Source organism: Ammospiza caudacuta, chromosome 10 (assembly GCF_027887145.1).
Source record: "Ammospiza caudacuta isolate bAmmCau1 chromosome 10, bAmmCau1.pri, whole genome shotgun sequence".
NCBI classification, from domain to species: domain Eukaryota; kingdom Metazoa; phylum Chordata; class Aves; order Passeriformes; family Passerellidae; genus Ammospiza; species Ammospiza caudacuta.
The window spans coordinates 12,978,312-12,998,862 of record NC_080602.1 but is presented as its reverse complement, the minus strand read 5'-3'; the positions used below and the strand labels follow the sequence as shown (position 1 = coordinate 12,998,862).

The 20,551-nt window shown below is 41.3% G+C and overlaps 2 protein-coding genes across 2 annotated transcripts in view; both read right to left on the bottom strand.

Moving 5' to 3' along the window:
• Positions 1–20,551, bottom strand: part of DAPK2 (death associated protein kinase 2) — a 32,335-nt gene that overhangs the window by 7,748 nt on the left and 4,036 nt on the right. Inside the window, exons 2-6 of the mRNA XM_058811628.1 lie at positions 18,250–18,346; positions 6,426–6,647; positions 2,926–3,064; positions 1,378–1,507; positions 210–258 (exon numbers count right to left, since the gene is read on the bottom strand). Of these exons, the coding sequence (XP_058667611.1) occupies positions 210–258; positions 1,378–1,507; positions 2,926–3,064; positions 6,426–6,647; positions 18,250–18,311 (602 nt within the window). The 5' untranslated portion in view covers positions 18,312–18,346. The remainder of the gene's footprint in view (positions 1–209; positions 259–1,377; positions 1,508–2,925; positions 3,065–6,425; positions 6,648–18,249; positions 18,347–20,551) is intronic.
• The window catches only part of TBC1D2B (TBC1 domain family member 2B), a 41,395-nt gene continuing 39,097 nt past the window's right edge, over positions 18,254–20,551 (bottom strand). The window contains exon 14 of the mRNA XM_058811627.1: positions 18,254–18,346. The gene's annotated coding sequence lies outside the window, so the exon portion shown is untranslated. The remainder of the gene's footprint in view (positions 18,347–20,551) is intronic.

The window sequence follows — 20,551 nt, the reverse complement described above, 5'->3', positions numbered from 1 at the left end:
CAGAAATTAAATGTTTATCTTTTAATTTAAAATAATGTATAAAAATAGAATGACAGAACAAAGACTCATTAACTGTATTTAAGTTATTGTTTGTTTGAGTTTTTTTTTAAAATTTGTTGTGGTGCAATGGATTCTATTAAGAGCAAAATAGGAAAAAGTAATTGTACAGTAACCAGGAAAAGAAAGCACAAACACATTATAAAACTTACCACATGTCTGCAGCTAGCCCAAGGGGTTCATAGTTTACGATTTCTGGAGCTGTAAGAAACATTTAATCAAACAGCAGCAACTTAGGGAACAAATTTTTACCAGGCTGGAGTAGCAGGCCAAGAATTACCAAGAGGGAGAAGGGGAAGAGGGAAAAGTTGCTTAGGGAATACATTGTTTATAATTTTACAGCCCAAATACAACTGTTCAGAAGAGACTACGTAGCTTAATTTGGAGCATAATGCAACTCAAGAATAAGGGTAAAACAGACATTATATAGTAATTATCCTGCAAATTACAACAAATAACAAATTATTTCACCTCCCAAGAATGCTGCTGCCCCTAAGCATGAGCTTTTGTTTTGTTTTTTAACTGGTGCCATTATAGCAACTTTGTAAATGCCAGTCAGAAAGAGCCCTTGAGCAAGAGATTGAAATAACTTGCCAGACTACACTGCTGTCCATGTCAAACTCTATTATCTTTATAAGAAACATTTCCTCATTGGAAAACATCCCCATATAAGACTGCATGCAAGAGAAAAGAGCAAGGGTGAAATAAGTTGAAAAAAATAATCTGTAACAGCTGTGTTTAACTGGAATATTAATTACAATTCTCTACCCAGCCCCCAAACAAACCCCAAAATAGAAACCGGTAGAAAGGAGCATAACTTAAGTAGAAAGGAGAATAACTTAAAATCCAGGCAAGTCACATCAGAATTATGACCAGGGAGGAACAAAAAGAGAACCACATGGAAAAATGTAAGGGGACATGAGGATACTCAGCAGGTGTACAGTGTGAGGTGGTTTTATTTACAAAGCAATGACAGACACCCATGTAACTGTGTACTCATGTACCACAATGCAGAGATCTACTTATCCCAGGCAACAAGTAAAAAGATTATAATTTGAATATGCAGAGCTTCACAATCCTAATCCTGAATTTACATCTCTAAATATTTATTTGGCAGCAGCCTAATCTCACAAGAGTAGTACTTCTGGTTTACAGAAAGCACCTTTGCTTATTCCAGAAAAATAATGTAAACCTCTAGATTTAAGTAGCCTTGACAGAAATAAGATCAAAACTACTTCTATCCCTCAATTTTTAACTTTGACAAGATGTCTCAACTTCCTCTGAAATTTGCAAAGTAAGACAAAGGAACACGTCACTCACCTACAAATTCTGGAGTTCCAAATATATTTTTAAATTCAACTCCATCTTCTATTTTGTGAGCCAGGCCAAAGTCGATGAGTTTGATGTGTGGAATAGGGATATTCTTGTCTAGAAGCATAATGTTTTCAGGCTAAAAATGACAAAAGATAGACCTATGTTATTAAAATATTCATTTCTTGGAAAGTAACAGAGCTTTCAAGTGCTTTTTTTCTTTTGCATATACATCATCATAGAACAAGAAAAACACCCCTGTGCTTAACCATTTACAGTTCTTTTGATTGAGGTAGCAGGCAGCTGAAGCAGTGCAGGTGTTTGCAGACAAAATGTTACTGCCCAGCCCTGAGTGACAGCTGCACAGCACAATATTTTGCTGACAGCAATTTTACTGATCTGTTCTTGGAATTTACACTTCACAATATTTGCCCAGTTGACCCTATACTGTATTGTAAGCCAATGGAAAATGTTTTGGTAAATGCTGAACCTATTCAGGGAAGGAAAAAACAATTTCCCTATGAGATTAAATTCACAGCTGCAACAAAGCCAAGAAAAGATTCCGGATTTACCAGCTGAACAGTCCAGAAAATGCAAACAGTTGGGGTCAAAGGTCCTAGATCATACCAAGCTATTAAAAGAACATGTGGCATTCTCACAGCATTGTAAGAAAAAGCTGAAGCTTGAACTGTGAAATCAAAACTAACATGTTTAACCACAGACTCTACTTTTTTACCAGATCCAACATATTTCATAAAGTCCTTTCTTCAACTAAATTTCTCATCCTTAGCTACTCCCTAGCATGGCCCGAATTCACAGGTTTCAGAGTAACTGTGGGTTCAGTTTATCTCCCATGATGAGCTTCAATGCATTCATCTCTCATAACTTAATCATAACTTCAAGGGCAGGAGCAAGAGAGTCTGATTCCCTGCTGACAGCTGCCTGGCTTTTCCAGAGCAGAATCTAACGTGGAAGTTGCTCCTGCTAACACATTCTCTCAGTCAGAGCTGCACTGGGAAACAGAGCACATGAATAATTTATTCTCACAGTCATTGGACCAACCATGTGTTAGCCTCAGGGTAACAAGCCTGGCTTCTTTCATGGATCCAGGGCATATATGTTCACCACAGACACATAAGGTAAGCTTCTTTAGAACAGACAGATACAGAAAAGGTCACTGTCACTACCTCATGGAGGACTGTTTTATCCCTTAGGTAGTATAAACCATTAGAGCTCCACTGCAGGCAACAGAGCCCTGTCAAATGATGAGATAATGATGAACTATCCTCTATCTGATCAGATCACTGCTTAAAAATGCTTCTCTAATTTAACACTTGCTAAACTCCACACCCAGTCCTTTAAAACCCAGGAGATTTATTAAGTGAATATATAATATGTCATTTGATACTCACTGTCAGTTTAATGATTCTTTACTTATGCTTTCTGATTTCTACCTTGCAATTCTTGCAACATCTTCAGTTACCACCTGACCTTACCCATATTAAATACCAAAATTAGCAGCTACAGATCAGCCAAAGACTAAATCAACATCTTTACCTTTAGATCAAAGTGAGCAATTTTCTTAGAGTGAAGGTAATTCACACCATCCAAAATCTGCTTGATGAACCTGGTTGCTTCCTCTTCACTCAAAGACTCCTTCTGTGCCAGGAAGTCAAAAAGTTCTCCTCCAGAAACCCTGCAAAACACACCAAAAAACATTCTGCTATCTCCTGCACTGTAATCCATAACATAAATGCAAGCAAAGAAAAGTAAAGCAGCAAAGAACCTCAATACAGTCAGAAAAAGTCTGCTCATGCAGACAACCACGAGTTTTGTGTTCTGGTCCAGGTGTGCCCAAACCTCCTTTTGGCTTCAGCTCTCTTCCCTGTAAATTAAGGACAGGCTTTTCCACTGATGCTGCAAGGATCACAAAGGTCTGGAGTTACATTGTTTGCTGAATCCCCAGACACGCACCTATTCAAAAGGTCAACTTAACCACTACAACTGCGATTTTTTAACATTTTTGTTTTGTATGAACAAGTCGTAAGAGTCAATAACTGCTGAAGAATTAATTTTCTTAGCAGTTCCCATGAGAACCTGAGGTAGTAAAATGTGCCAACAGAATCTTTTCTTTACAGAACAGCCATTACACTGTTCTACTACAGATTCTTGCCTGACATAACTAACAGGAAAGGATTTCTTTGGTGCTGAATTTTTTAAGAAGAAAGCACATTGCAACAGGCTGGAAGGTACCAAAACCAGTTTTCCCAAATCATGGAAGTGCTTTAAGTTACTATGAGTTTTCACATCAAAACTGAAATTCATTCCACCCTTATTAGTATATAAGTTTTATTTTCATTTCTGTGCCTTCTACAGAGAGTTCCAGCACTATGTTTCTGTTTATCTGAAACAAGATCACCTAAATATTGAATTAGGCATTGTTTGCAGCTATTATTCGTATTTATGTTTACATTTACTGTTGCCAGTTCACACTGTCATTAATATTACAGTTTTATTCTCTTCAGATTCAGTTTTGGGGGCACTCACAAACAGTTGTTACTCTTGGGTGCTGGTGCACCACCACCTGTGCTCAGAGTGCAAGCAAAGGGCCTGAGAGACTCTACAGTCATTTTGGAAAACAAGCTCTTGGCCTGTCAAAGCACTGGCAGGTCAAAATGCTTTGAGTTCCTCAGGTGCTGGAGTCACAGACAAGTCAGATCACAACTGGTGCTCCAGAGGTTTTTAGGGAATCACTGCTCTGACCCCAGGCTCCCACACAACACTGCTGGTGACAACATAGTGATTCCCTGCTCTGCCTCCTTCAGAGGAAGCCACTGTCAACAGCTGCACAACCTGCAAGGGCAAGTCCACTGCAAGCAAGAACAGCATGTCCAAAGCCACAAAGATTTGGTTTGTGTCTTAGCTTCCTCTGCTGCTCCTGCTGGTGACAAGGTGCCTTGTTGTTCCAGAGACTTACACTGGGCATAGTGACTTGCCCATTGATTACCAGATTTTTTTTTCTCACCTCTCACATGATCAGAAACTTCTCTAATCCATGTGAGGCAGGACTCTTCACCTTGGCAGAATTTACCTCCCTTCACCTGGGCAGAAGTCACTTGATGCTTTAATTGCTACAACTAAATACCTGGCAAACAAAATAAGCTCATATGACCCGGAAATATGTTGCAACTACTGTCTTTAGCTGCCACCTTCTCCTTTCTATTAATCTCAGTTATTCAACCTGTGAGACTGTTACTTCATCTCTTGATTTTCTTTTCTAGGTGACACCTGCCAAGGGTCTCAGCACTACCATCAGCCTTTCTGGACAGGTTTTGTTGTACAGAACACTGGGGAGGAGAGAACCTGTAGAGGAGACACTGGTTTATCAATCCAACCTGCCTCCAGGCTGCTTCTGCTTGGGCAAAGCAGGCTCCAGGCAGGGCACAGGACACAGAGAACAGCAGCCCCACAGAAAGCTGGGGCAAGTCCCTGGACAATGTGCAGAAGGAAAGAGAAGCCCTGTGCCTGCCAAACTGCACTTCACAGCAATGGACCTGGCACTCCTCTTGAACAGGAGAACCAGCACCTGCAGAACTGACCTCTCTGAAAAGAGGAGATGGTTTTGCCAGCACTGTGAGTATGGGAGAGGGTCAACATTTCAGACAAATCCTCTTTCAAACACCAGGGCAGTTTCTTCAATTACCCAGCAATACTGGGGCCATTCCTTTGAAGCTGAAGTTCACTGTAGGTTACCATATGTGCTTGGCCAGGTGCTGCTACACTTACTTTGATAAACAGCAGGGAATATGAGACTCTGAGAGCAGGGTGTCAGAGGGGAAGAGATTATCTGTTTACAGAGAGAATTTAATTATCTTTATTAGCAATTATCATCATCTTCAATTTGTATACAGCAGCTGAATGCAGAAGCCTTTATCAGGTCAAATTTCTGTTGTATGCAGATTTTTACAAACTGCAATATGTTACAGTCTGACAAAAGAACACACAAAATATGTCAGGCCACATGAGGACAGGGAAAAGCAGAAGGTAATGAAACAGGAGGTTGCTTTAGCTCAAGGTAGTCACCAGTGAGAAAGAGCAAGCTCCTTCCCTGTCTTTCAGAGCTTGGCTGCAGAGACCAACATTTGGCCAGACATATACTTCAAAGTTAACATGTGCTCATCATCACTCATATGCCATCTTCCAGCAGTCACACTAATCTCCAGGAATGCTCCCTGACCTAAATGCTGGCTCCCCTAGAGAGCTCCCTCAGAGATAAAAGCCTCGTTGCCTGGATTCCATACACAAAGTCCTGGTGTCCTAGGGAATATATGGTCTACCTAACTTCAAGCATGGTGACTGTATTTCCTGCCCCATACACAATGAAAAATTGCATCATTTTACATGTAGGGGTGAGGAGGTCCACTTGTCAGCAGGACCTAAATGGCAGTGGTTTTCTCCCCTCCTATGGTGGCACAAGAGTAAACAGATTTTCATCATTCCCATCCTGCTGCTATTCATCCTCAACAGTCAATGCCAAGGGGTTAAAAAACCTTCTTCCCTTGCCTTCCTCCCCTTTTCTCCTCTAGCTGATCTAAATGAGGAAAATATGGAAGTAGTGAGAATGGCTGAGAATTTTGGAAAAGGCTTGATGGCCTCACATGTATTGAAAGAGATGAAAGCAGGAAGAAAAATAAAATGAGCGTTCAGCGGTCACTTGCACTTCCTCCAAGGTTTATGTCAGGGCAGCCCTAGGCAGACATGAGGTAATCTAATTCCTCCCTTAGGAAACTGTTTGCAAGTTGACAAGATTCCCTGGCCCAGTATCAAATGACCTCAGCTGATGTTCAGGTGCACCTGTATCCCCAGGGCACAGGGATGAGCTGGGGAAGCTGTTTACCACCAACCTCACTCAGTGCTCCTGCCGAGATTTGTGAAGCCTGAGAACGCAACAGGAGAACACAACAGCTCCATTTATCAGAGCCCCTGTGCTCTGGCAGCCTCTGCAGTGCTCTCAGGTTTCTATTCACCTCAGCCACATGTGCAGGGCCCTTACTCACAGCTCCAGGATGAGGACCACGTCTGTCTTGTTCTCATAGATGTCGTGCAGCTTGACGATGTTGGCGTGCAGGATCTGCTGCAGAATGCTGACCTCGCGCTCGATCTCCTCGCGGCTCACCCCGCGCCGGCTGGCCCGGCTCTGGCGCTTCTTGATGAACTTGGCAGCAAATTCCAGCCCTGTGCTTCTCTCTCGACACTTCTTCACTATAGCAAACTGGCCACTGCCAGGACAAGGAGACAACAGAAATGCTCTTAAGGCTTTTACATGACAGCTTCCCACATAAGCCAGCCCCATACAAAGCCTGATCCTGTAAGCCCCAAGCAGCACTGATGAGCAGCACTGAGCTCGTTCTTGGTACGAGAGTGAGGACTGTCAGGACTCTGCAGTCAAAGGCAGTACAGCATAACAAGGTAACATCCTACTGTGTCTGAAATTGAGAAAACCAATGACTGACAAATGGAGTTTAAACCTCTAAAAACAGTTCATGTTTAAATGAGTAAGATCTGCCTCAAAAGGTTCAAGTTACCACTACTTCACTTAAGACATTCAAATCTGCAACACACCACTGGGTCTTCTGAAAGAACACACACACACACTAAAATATTTGTCTTTAAGAATAGTCCCTAGAGAAGAACTCAAATGAATCATAACTCTTTGGAAATGCAAAACTGGCCTCCAGTAACCAATCTCCAAATTTAAAAAAATGTTTATTTGTATTTATGCATTCACTTGATAATTTGATTGTAAATATAAATAGAGTAAGTGCAGGTTTCTCACTGCACCTCAAGGACAAAGAATTTCCCACTGTACCAAATAGTACAGTGGCTGCATTAAGGTTAAAAGGCACGTTCTTGCAATTTGCTAGTAAAACTTTCCTCACTGTGGCTCCTAATGCACTCCAAGTGCAAAATTCCTGCCTTATCTCCTAGGAATTGGCAGATCTCCAGTCCCAGAATACACATTTAGTATCACATACTTCCTTATAGGACATTATATCCAAACTTGGAAGGAAAAGGCTCATCTTTCAGGTACCATAACCTTTAGCTACTGTGATTTTATCAGATAGGATCTCTTTATAAGAATCACAAACAAACTCATTAAGTGCATCCTCCCATGACTACACTGTATAAGCACCGAGCTGTTGTTTCCAATATTATTATATCATTCACTGGCTTGCTAAATGAGGAATCCAAGTACAGTTGGTATTTAAATTATGCAGCATACACAGCAATTATATTCAGCACCTCACTAGATGCTGTACTTAGTGCTTCATCAACACAGACATCTGAATGGAGTCTGTCTTAAAAATACAAAGGAGTAGAAATTCAAAATTAAGGCTGTCACTTGGTGCTCAATTGCTCTCAAAGGCTCCCCCCCTATGGCAGAGGCAGCCTCTCATTTCAGAGTTCAAACAAATGCCAGGCAGCCTGACATACTTCTTTTAGTCTTTCATTTTCATAATACATCCTAAACCCTTCCCAGGAGGGAGGCAGGAACAGATGGGACAAGAGTACTTATCCCTTTGGGAATAATCATTCACAAATGGAATTGAGACTGTGGCCATTTGTCACATGCTTTAATTCATTCATATTTCTCCTGCTTTTATCATTACCTGCAAACCCTAGAGAAATTCCCACTACAAAATTCCCACACTTGCCTTAAACATTCTACTAAAAGAGTTTGCTTTGTAGTGCTGAGAGCTGCTCGTGTAAAACATCACGATTTTCATGTTTTTCTTGTTTGCTGGATCATATTTTGCAAGACATGCATCTTGCCTGGTTCAGACTTTCTGAAGAAACATGGTATCAATGTTCCTGTGCTTGTTTCCTTGAATCCTCTCTAGGGACAAATTTTGTCAAAGTTCAGGAGAAAATATTTTTTTATGAGTGCTGATTATGGGAACAAACACAATCACTTCTGCATTTAGAAATTCCAGTGATACTGTGGATTTTGTACATTTCTGTTGATGCAAAAGCTTACAAAAGTCATAATGACACAGCATAGGAATTTCTGTCTTCTCCTTTGACATAAATAATTGTCCCAGGCTATAACTATTACAGTACCAATTCTCTTGTAATCTACTATTGCTCCCCTGCATGTGTGGTCACCAACACACACTGTTGCTGCTCCTGTCCCAGCATTCATGCCACTTCCCATATCCCTTTTAAAAAGGCTTTTGCAGACAACTCTTCAGTGGGAGAGTTTGGGACTGAGGAGAAGAGGGTACAAGTGACAGAGAAGGACACCAATGCTCAATTTCTTATCCTGTGACATTTAAGACAGTTACAATGCAATTACTAATGAAGAGCTCCTGCAGGTCCATTCAGCTATGAAACAAGAGGATGCCTCACAGGCATTTTACAGTCACAGTCAGACATTTTGGATTCCTTGTCAGCTACAGAGATTGTAAGGCCAGGAGCAAGACAGCAGTGGTTTTGTGCCTTCTCATGCATCTGCCTTCAGGCTATAAGAATCAAACTCTGTCAGCTTCCAAAACTTTTGACCTAGGCTAGGAAAAAAGCAGAAGAAAGGAAAGTATGTCCTCCTGACATGTAAGTTGACAGAACTGAGAAATTAAGTCATTTAGATAATTTCACATGTGGCATTTGTACCTGATTTTAAACTTGAAACTGAATTTCACAGCTCAGATATCCAAATTTCAGCCAAAAGACCTTGCCAGAATTCATGGGTTTTAGTACAGTGCTGAAACAAAGATGACTTGGATCATGAACAGAAGTATTTCCAACACATGCAGGATAAGCTCAGGGGCTGACACTTCTGGATGGAGCCTACCTGGACCTCAGTAAAGCCTTTGGCACTGTCCCCCACAGCATTCTCGGAGAAACTGGATGCGCCTGGCTTTGACACCGGTCTTTGAAATCTTTTCCAAACTTAATGACACTACTATTTCTAATTTCTAAATTTTTTTTTTCCAAGAAGTTACATTTGTTCCCTTCCAGAAATATTGTGGACAGCTGTGCAACAGCCTTGTCACACACTAAGCATCCTTAATTGTGGAAACAGCTGAAGAGTATGAACAACAGCAGCTGCATCGTGTCAGTTATAATATAATTAGGTTCAACATCAAATCTGTCCATCTGTAACGATGGAATTTATCCCAGCAATGAAGACAACCCATCATCTGCATTGCTACTATCATGTAGGAGGTTTGTCACTGAATAAGAACACAGACAATATTACTGGGTGGTTTGGAGTCTATTTTCAGAAGCATGCTTTAGAAGAGCACAAGTTCAGCTCATTTAATCATCATGCACTTCAGGAGAGGATGTGGGAAGAGCGAAGCTGGACAATCCAGAATAACAGGACAACTTCTTGCTCTTTGTCAAAGTTTCCTTCTAATACTGGTTCTGGAGGGTAATGCCCTGGGGCAGAATGTCATCTGAGAGCAAGAGCAGTGCAGATGCCAGTCTGAAATGCCCCAGTGCCCAGCAGAGCTGCTGCCCCACAGCTTTAGAATAAAGAGAGCCGTTAAGCAACTGCTTGCACAAGTACAGGTTTATTGCAGTCTTCCTCTGATGTTCCTGGAACACTGCATGGCTCAGGAGCGCTTCTCAAAACACTGCAAATATGTAAGAAAAGTACTGAGATGACAGTACAAGTTACCTGACTCCAGTCAGGCTTTCTGAGGCCTGAGTGGGGAGAAGTCAGGAAGCTGATTCTGTCTATCATTTCAGAATAGCAAACCATTTCTTCCCTTTCTTCGTGTTCAGCCTATTTCTTTGTGTCTTGTTCATATTCAACTTCATTTTATTCATTAAAGAATTCTAAAAAATATGATGACGATGCCTTAGTTGTTAAAATTTTAAATTCCCATAAAAGACATGATATATGAGAACACATTGACAGATGCACTTTAGACTGAAATATGTTTTCAACAAGTTCATTGAAAAGTAAATGAACCTGGGCAAAGGACAGTGCTCTGGCATTCTGCCAGTCAAGAGGTGACACAACTCCCTACATGAGCCAGGGCAATTTACTTAGGAACAGATTTGCAAGGGATTTTAGGCAGCCTCCCACTGACTTTAACACTAATTAGGTTTCTACACACTTGATGGAAAGTAACACCTTTGTCCTTCTGTACCTAATTTCCCCAAGTCTGTAAAATACAGGTAATACTACTGGAAAATGAAATAACATTATATGGGGTAAGGATACAAATTCATTTCATGTCACTAGGTATCACTAGAAGTGCAATTATAATAATTCATATTTTATTCACTAGGTGTTCCTGCACAAGAATACATGACCTGAAAGGAGGCTAAAATAAAAGTGAACAGCACCTAGACCAGTTTTTAACCGCTTAAATTCACAGGCAGTACTGTGACTGCATAAGAGTTTAAAGATACTAAAAATACCTTATGAAATAATCCTGTGTACATGCATGAGTCAATAGACATAAACATAACCACAATAATAGCATTTAGCCAACCTGAACACAGGGCTTCTCTGCATTCAAGGCTGGTGTGTTCAGTTCAGCAGAGGATAATTCATTCTCATTTACATCCATTGTTATAATGTCAACAGTTTTGTTCATCATGCCTTTTTGCCACTATTAAATTTGACTGGTTTTAACTGGTCATCTCAAGCTTAGAAAAAGTCTGCACCTTATTACATTTCCATCTTTTTCATTCCTATTTACTTTTTTTGGAAAAATATATGAGTAATTTTATCCATTTATGGTTGGGTTTTTTGCTAACTTTCAAAGCAAAGCCTGGAGAATTCTTGCTGAATTCGAGGAAAACATATTTTTCACTTTTTTTTTTTCCTAAGTGATCAGAGCAATTGCTCAACCATAGTTTTATTAAACTAAATACTCTTCCCCCTCTTTGCTTACACTTCAGAGATGACTTCTGCTATTTGCAACTGCACTGAGTGCTCTTCCCAGCAGAGAGGACAGGAGTCTGCTTGGAACAACAGCGAGAATCTATTTTTATGCTTTCTGTTCATTTATGAAACACAGATCAACCAAAGGCCATGCTAAGTTCACAAAATATATGCATAAAAGCACATATATATATGGAGGGGTTTTGCAGGAATTCTGTAATCACAGCTATAAAGATGTAAAAGCCTTCTGTAAATGACAATAATTTGCAGTGCATTTTATTTTTTATCGACTTTTTGTTTTAGACTAAACTAGGATTTTGGTACAGCAAAATTTAATCTACACAGTAAATAAATAGGAAGTCAAATAGCACAGCATTTATAAAGAAATTAGAGTAGGATAGTTGAAACAGTAAATCAGAAATTCTACGGCAAGGTCACCAAAGGGAAAGTATCTCACTGCTTCCGTGAGGCTTTATGGAATAAAACTAAAAGAAACCCAAAACCTTCTTCTGTTAAATACTCTGATGGCATCTCTTGTAACTTCAAAAATAGTTTTAAAAATAAGCTGTCACAAATGTCACCACTGTTTAAGCTGATAAAACTGAGTTTTGGTTTACTTGTTTGTTTTTCTTCCCCACCCCCCAACAAAATGCAAAGGAAGTGATTACCTCTCCTAAAGCAACTACACAGAACTTAAACTACCAGATGCCAGATTATAACAGAATGATTCAAAACCTTTTTAAATAGGGCATTCCACAGGAATTTCACCAGACTACTAAAAAGTAGTAGAAAGAAAAAAAAAAATCAGCTGCAGCTTTTAAACACAGTGTGAGTTTTTGCTCACAACTCAACTTTTACTGATTGTGTAATGTTCTAGAGCAAAGTGACTTTGGGGGATAAATTTCAATATTCCTGAAGGGAAGTGCTGAGCACCTTTGGACATATTCTGTCTTTGATAAAGTCACTGTCTGACACCTTTCATCTCCATCTCTCTGAACTCACACAAGGGTAACCTACACACCCTGACCCAAAGGTGATCTCTGTGTCCAGGGCCAGAAAAGAGTCAGAAAAGAAGAATATTGAGACTTAACAGAAGGATCTGGTTTACTAGAATAAGTAGAGAGCAGCTCATTTGAAATTCAAAGAGAATTTGATAAATCTAATGTTTCTGAACAGTGCTAGGAATTATTACAAGCTTTCAGTACAATAGCACAATTAATACCTTAGCCATGAGTCACAAGAAATTGTGCTACCTCCTGAATCGTCAACAGCATCTCCTGAAACTGCTCAATGCTTTTGGAAACTTCCCAGTCCTGCAGTGTCCATCCATGTGGCCCTTATCAGCTCCTCCTGAGACTGGAGATGCAGAGTCAGCAGTGAGAGAGCATGAGCCCAGCAGCTCTGACAGGTTCCCAACAGCCTGGCAAGCTCTCTGTGTAATCTGAAGCTCAAGAATAAAATGCATATGATGAAAAATCCTCCGTGCTATCTGCCTTAGCTTTTGGATTGAGTATCAGTGCTCAGAGTGGCAATGAGCAGAGTGCAGAGAGCCAGGGAAGGTCAGAGCTGACTCATGCTCAGCAGGAATAGCTGATCTGATAAGCTGTCCCTCTCACCATGTGGAACAACAGCAGGACAGACGTAATGTGTGTAAGAAAGGTTAGCACATTGCACCTGGGTGAGTAAAGGTCCAAACACACCCAGATATGGACTGAGAGTAACAGGCCCAGGAGCACATGAATTGTAAGAAAGAGGGGAGAAGTATTACAGTCAAATAGTTAAATGACTTTTCTCCTTCCCCACGTATCAAACAGATGGAAACTATGTTGACATTTCATTCAAGACTTTAGGAAATTATCTGTAAGGCCAAAACTGCAAAGAGTTGCTGAAATTCCCATTTCACTGCTCAGCTATTACAACAGGTCTTCACTCTGGTTCAAACTGGTGTAGAGTGATAACAAGGATTAACAGATGTCACCTGAGACCTTGACCATCAGACCTGTGAGCTCTATTCTGCATCAATGTTAACAATTTGGCCAGTGCAGTTAGAATTAGAGTTCCACTATGTTTATTTCATGTGCATTTTTACTCATAAGTAATATTTTTCATTTTTAAAGTATGGAATTAATACTATACACAGTATATTTTCTCAGCTGTTGAAATTTCCATCTGCTTTCTATTCCAATGCAAAATGGAAAAAATAGTTTTATTTTTACAGAAATGGCAAAACAAAGATTGGGATTAATATTTAATGTCTTTTTCTGGAAATAATATTCTGCTTATTATTCAGTGGTTAAATAATTTACAAAATTTGAGCTTTGTGAGAACTACCACTTCATCAGGTCATCATCTCTAATTATACTCTCAAAGCCAGACATGGACTGAGGAGATCCACCTTGATGATGGAAATGATCTCAGTGTATGCTAATGATAAGGAATGCATGACTTTGTTACAAATTAGGCCAAGGCCAACTCTTCTCTCTTACTGTAGATAGAGCAACTTTGTTATTAGGAAAAACCCAAAACCTTTCATTTTCTCTGCACTTTCTGTAACAAATGTTTTATTTTGGAAACAGTTAAGGTAGCATTGAAAACTAATACTGAAACCTGCTAGAAGGACTAAAAAGAAAAAAATCAAGAACAGTGACTGCATCAGACAGCTGATAACAATCACAGTGATTGTGACCAAGTTCCAGATGCCAAAACTGTTTCAGCAGAAGATTCACATACATGAAACATGACTTACAGGATCTGTAACAAGAAACATTACAGAAGTGCTGGATAGTCCTCAGGAACTAAATTAACATTTTGCATCAAACACAAAGGCCTGCTTTGTGTGTGTTGTAAGAGAAAATAATCCAGAGTTATTCTTCAAAATTTAAAGAACTAATTTAAAGTGCAAACTAATCAAAGAACAGAGTTAAAGTTCATGTCTGAGAAAGCACAGTACTGAGCAATTTCTACAGTTAGAAAAAACCATTCCTGGTATGAAGATACTGTGTGGTGTGAGTGAAGGGTAACTTTACCAACTGCAACCACAGCTCTGTTTAGCAGGGAGAGTCCAACTAGCTGGGGGCCAGGACTTCTCATTGTAGATTTCCAGGGACCTGCCCTGCAAAGAGCACCTGGGTTATCTTTGCTTTTTGTTTTCACTACATAAATAAATACTTAGTTACACTGTCAGAACAGTGACTCGTGCCAGGCTCCAAGGTCCTATTACCACTGGTAAAATGCTGCATTTGCTGTACTTTAAAGCTTCACCCAGAAAATGGGGTATCTCCTCTCTCAGAGAGCACAGTTAATCCTCCCCACACAAGCACAGAGGAAGCAGGCACTTGTAGCTGGAGATGGGGAACTACAGGAGGCATAACAAGCCACTGATGAAAGATGGAGCTTGGCTTTAAACATGAAACCACAGCCCAGGTCAGTAGGGGCTGAGAAACTGGAGGCTCAGTTATGTCCAAACTGATCAACAGAAATCACAGTGGTTATTTTCTGCATGAAGGCATTGACTGGCCCAGGAGATGGGGAATGAGCATAGCTGCCAGTTACTGATACAGGCAAGAAACTGCAGTGACAGGTGGTTAGGCTGGCCCACACTGTGGAGAAAGGCAAAGCCCCTTCCCTCCAGTGAAAGGACAACAGTGAAGGAAAGGGGGAGACTTCCATGCTCAGAAGTATCACTCCAAGGTCTGTCTGTTTTTCTCTGTTAAGTGTGAGTCCTTGCAGGCTGCAGAGCTGAGCTGCAGGAGCAGGACACTGGCCCAGGACAGCAGTGCCAGGCCCACACAGCCCTGAAGGAGCACACTTTCTCAATGGGCACTGGTAAACACACTTTGGGAAAAGCTCCATGACACTTCCTGCCCTCAGCCCCAACTTGGCATGCAACAGTGACACTGCCCGGAAGGCACAAATGTCAACAGCTCTCCCAGCCTCACTGGCACCACATTTAGGTAATTGATTAATGACTCTATGATGCATCTCTTTATAAATCACACTGTGCATCTCAAATTCCAGTACCTACCAGCACCATTAGTGTTTGCTAGTACAGCTGGAAAGGGCTCCTGGATGTTTGTACAACACTTTATGTGTTGTAAAAAGCCACAACTACCCAGCCAAAACAGAACAACTGAAACATTACATCAAAGGCTTTCCAGTGAGCTTTACTGCTGCCACTTTCCTGGAAACCATAGCCCTAGCTCAGCAGGGCAGTTCTTCTTTCTCTGGGCCTACTGTGCCCTTGATTTGAGACTTTCCATTCTTGGTTGTCTCCAGCTGTCACCTCCCTTGCCACAAGAAGCAGCAGTTATTTGACCTGCTGCATATTCCCAGGAAGACAAGTTAGTCTTCACCTCTTCTGATTTGTCATGCTGTTAACATCCCTGCAAATGGATTAGGCCAGGACCCTCCTCAAAACAGCACAAATTGTTAAAGCCATATTATTTCTTCATAATGTTGAAATTTGCTAAATTCACTTGAGAGAGTCCTCTTTTTAAACTTCCTTTCAGCTATGGTTAGAGAACCTCAGTCCCCACAGACCTGAAAGTGACTGATACTATCTTGAGGGAAGCAACACAATTATATATGTATATTTGAAGTATTGCACACATTGAGCACAGGCCATGCTAAGCTTCCCAAATGGAGCTGCTATAACAAACAAGGCCATCAGCAAGTTGTCTCTAAGGCCTGTGCCTGATAGATTGCTCCCTGTGTGTACCTTTGGAGAAGTTGAGCAACAGAGGTTGGTATAAGATTAATATTTGAAAGACTGAGGGAATGTTGGAGCTAAGCAGCTGGTCAGAGCACACAGCTGCAGCCATGGAAAACCTGCTCCCTTCTCTGCAAAATGCCTTCTCTCACCCCCCTGCCTTGGCCCAGCACTGACAGCTCTCTCTGAGCTGCTTCCAGCCCCACAGGGACCCCGAGGATGACCTGGCTGGGCAGTGCCTGCCCACATTCTCTGTGTGCAGGGTTTAACACGAGCTGGGGAGCTTTGCTGTGGTCACCCTCAATGCTGCACAATGACAGGAAGGGCCTCCTTTCATCACCAGAGCAGAGTTCAGCCTTTGCAGTCTGTGGTGGAACAACCTTTCCTGAGTGCTGGGCAAAGACTTTCAGATAAACAGGTGCTGGCTCTGTCAGTGAGATACTCTGTTTTATCTGATGGCTGAATCCCTGCTAGAACAAGCACTAGGCCCATGTTAACAACTAGTTTTGTTCTCAAGAAGTGACAAACTCAGTGAGGAGGACAAGAACAGGACAGACTCTTCACAGATGTTGCTTGAAAACATTTTTTGTGACTTCTGCCACCAGAATGATAATAAATGAATCCTCTACCTGTGAGTAACTAACAGCTTGTTGCAAACTGAACTAATAGAAGGCATCTACAGGTTCTAAGGGCATCAGTCAGCATTGGAAAAGATCAGTCACTGCAATCTGTCCAGCATGTTAACTTCCTTCTAGCAAAGCAAAATACCATTTGTCACTGGCCCTCAAAAGCTGAAAGTGAAAATACACTGACAAAGACTGTGTGACATTGTACATGTAGCCTGAAGAGGAGGAGGGCTGCTGTGACCACACAAACCCTGACCAGCCTCTCTGGCTGATTGAAGAAGCAATGGCAAGCCTTCAGCAGATTGTTTCAGCTACACTTCTCCATTGAAAATCCCCAATATCCATCAGCTTGGAGAATTATGTTCACCACCTCAAAAGATTCCCAAAACTAATTCAGAAACCAAAATAAAAATAAATTACTCAGTCTCCAGTTTCTCATTTTAGTAGTTTGACTGTTTAACCTAGGACCTCATTGATAAAAACCACACCTCTTACACCCTCCATGCACACACTGAATTTCTTTATTGCTCACTGTTGTGAAGTTTTCACTGTCAGACTGACACTCTCAGTACTAAGCAGTTAAAAGTAAAGTAAGTAAAAAGTAAGCAGTTAAAAGTAAGCAGTTCCAGGAAACTTAATAGTTATGGCCTTCCTGAGAGGGAAGGGAATGGAAAACAAATTAACAAACAAACCTCAACTCCTCTCCCATTAAAAGGAGTCTTCTCACTAACTCTAAAAATTAAATAGCTGAGAGTGAAAAAAAAATTCCAAACATCATCAGCTGAGGTGTTTTAATGGAGCTCATGACTGGCCCTTGAGAAAGGGTGATGGCACATACACAGTCATGTATGGAAAACAACTGCCACACATTGGGAAAGAAGCCTGTGTACAGCCCTAATTTAGCTATTTGCATATTAAAACAAAAACCATTAGAGGGTTGGACACTGAATGGGAAGCAGCCATCCTCACCCAGAGCACTGGATGTTGCTGAGAGACTGAGTACCCAGTACCCTGGCTATCCAGTTCACAACCCCAGCAATGTTTCATGGTTAAACATGGTAACAGTTGGTAATTACACCTGTAATTAATACCTGCAGATAAGCCTTTATACATTAAAGAATATCTACCAGCATTAACCAGTCCAACTGAAGATCTGAGAGGTAAAAAGCCTTTCAGGAATACATGATCCTTTTTTTGTAGGCACATATGAGCAAGTGATGTCAGTGCTTGGAGTCAGCTGAAAAGTGCTGTGGGGAGTGCTGCTCAAAACAACAGGACAAGTGGAATTGCTGTGTCTGTGGCACCACCACAGGCTCCTGTTCCCAGCTGGCTCTGAGAATGGGCATGTGAACTCAAATCTAAAGCACGGACACAGGAGACACCTATCTACAAAAGACAATGCAAACATACCTTTTGTTGTCCTAGTTGCAAGAAAAGAAAGAGAAAAAACAGTTAGCACATTTAATCTAAAGAAAAAACCCAAAAAAACTACAAAAAATTCCTATCCAAAGTGCAGTCTTTGTCAAGGTGTGTGTTGCTATTGCAGTATATTGTAACTGATCCAGGCTATCACAGGCAGAAGGAAGCAGCAAATATCCCCAGTGTCAGCTTTTAGATCCCTGGTGTCATCAGTGTGACCTTACCTTCCCAGCTCTTCCCCAATTTCATAAATGTCCTCCACCTTCTGTTGCTTGAAGAAAGCCATACTTGGTCTCTCATTGATACTCAAGGATGATGCAACTAGAATATTAATGAAGAATGACATTCATTACATCCTGCAAGAGGCTGAGTCTCAGAACAAACATTTGTGGTACAGGCACTTTGAATCCATTGCAGCTCATTCATGACCAAAGTTACCACTGATCAGTCAAAATAACTAATTCAGCCAAATAGTGAGGGCTCAAATCTGGAAAGAGATGAGCACCTTTAAGTGAAGGAGATTCTTGGCCACCACTGATGTACCCAAGAACACAACTAACTGGAAGGACAGAACATACCAAGAAACACAAACGTGATAAAAGGAAAATGAATTAATTATTTACAAAGTTCTGGACAATAAAGCCTCCACACTACACCAAAGAGAGTGAGCACAAAAAGTAGCATTACAGACTCCCTCAGCCAGATCCTCAGCCAGGGAGACCAGGAGGCAGAGCTGCCTTTTCCTCAGGTCAGGCAGTGCTCCTGAAGCACACAGGCAGGACAGCACACAGACATTTGAACTGCTACTGGAAAAAAAGTGCCCATTCCCTCTCCAGAGCTTTCAGCACATCTTCCATCATGCACAGTAGGTGTTTCAAATGAGAAGAACACCAGCAGCATCTGCTACAGGTGTCACTCTGTGTAACTGTGCAGTTTGTGTCCTGAACACAATCTTTTAAACTGATATCTCTGTGACAAGCTCCACACTGGTGCACTGGAGCATCTGTGCATTACACTGGGCTGCTTCTGGAAGAGGAGCAGATGAGAACTCACAGAATTCCTTGGGATACACCTCCACAGCAATGGATGTTATGGGAACAGCATAGATTTGAACAGAGTAATTGGCCAGTCAGGTCATGAACTATTTGCTGTTTCCTGTGGAGATGAACATTGGCACTATGCCAATAGCCCAAATATCCACTGTTTAGATCAGAACATGTAAAACAGCTGTAAGGCTTCTGGTAGCACAATAAAATCTAATTGCATTGAGACACATAGTTATTCTCACACATCTCTACACTCAACAGTGTATCTTGTCAATGGAATGGGCTTTGTTTGCTTTATGAATCCCAGATGCTGCTTCCTTCAGATGCACTGGGGACTTCCAAGTTCCTTATCTCTATACAGCTGCTGCAGATTTTTAAAGTGCAGTCATTGGTAACTGACTGGTGCATATTGTGAAGCATATTTCACAAGCAAACAAAGCTCCATTTTGATCCTTTAGAAATAAGGTCAATTCAGTGTTGCAAGAAGATTCAGCAGACCTATAAAACAGGAATAAGCATCAAAGAGCAATTGCAGTATTCCTGACAAACAGAAAGGCACACAAATTGAAGATTTTTCTCAAAAAAAGCAGGTATTGTGAGCAGAAAATACATTGTAAAAATCTAACAATTCCTCAATACACACCCAAGCTGTCATCATTCACTCACCTCAAAAAAAAAGATTGGTTGCTTTGTTTGCCCCAGCCCTTTTTACAAAGCACTGGCTTCTAATACATGGGTGGCATGTTGAGTATCGATTCCTTTCCAAATATGCTCCTTCTGTTACTTCAAAGGAACAGAAAGTCTCCTAGTGCTTCTACATAAATATATATTTTATTTGATGTTAGCAAAACCTACACATTAGGAGAAGAATTCTTTGATGGCTCCATGTCAAGCAGAAGGGCCACTACATCAATCCTGACAGGCACAGATGCTGTCAGATGATGAGGAGTATCTCAGTGACACATCAGAACTGCAACCTGTGCTCTCTGCAGGGGTGTGTGTGCACACCTCTGGGGTGACAGGCGTGCTGTGGGGTGACACAGCTGACCTGCACCTGGCCCATGGCCCAAGCACACCCATTCCTGCCATTCCCTGGCACACTCACAGGTGCCCCTGCAGAGGAGAGGGAGATGCACGGTATATCTCACAGGCTCTCCAGGACAGCACTGCTGGAGGCCTGCACTGCACAGGGAACAGCTCCAGGGCTCTGAGGCTGCTGCACTTCTATTAAAACACCTGCTCAAACCCCAGGTTCAAAGCTCTTTCATGGAGACAAATGCACCTCCCTTGCCCTCCTGTGTAACAGTGTTTTAGCAATGATCTCTCTTTTTGGGCTACCCAAGGCAAGCAAGAGACACCACACAGGATGTGACACCGAAGCCCAGGGTAACCACCACATTAATAAAATACATTGTAGAAACCAACACTTGCATTGGTGAGCATGATGCACTGCAATGTGTGTTATTATTTTTCCACATTC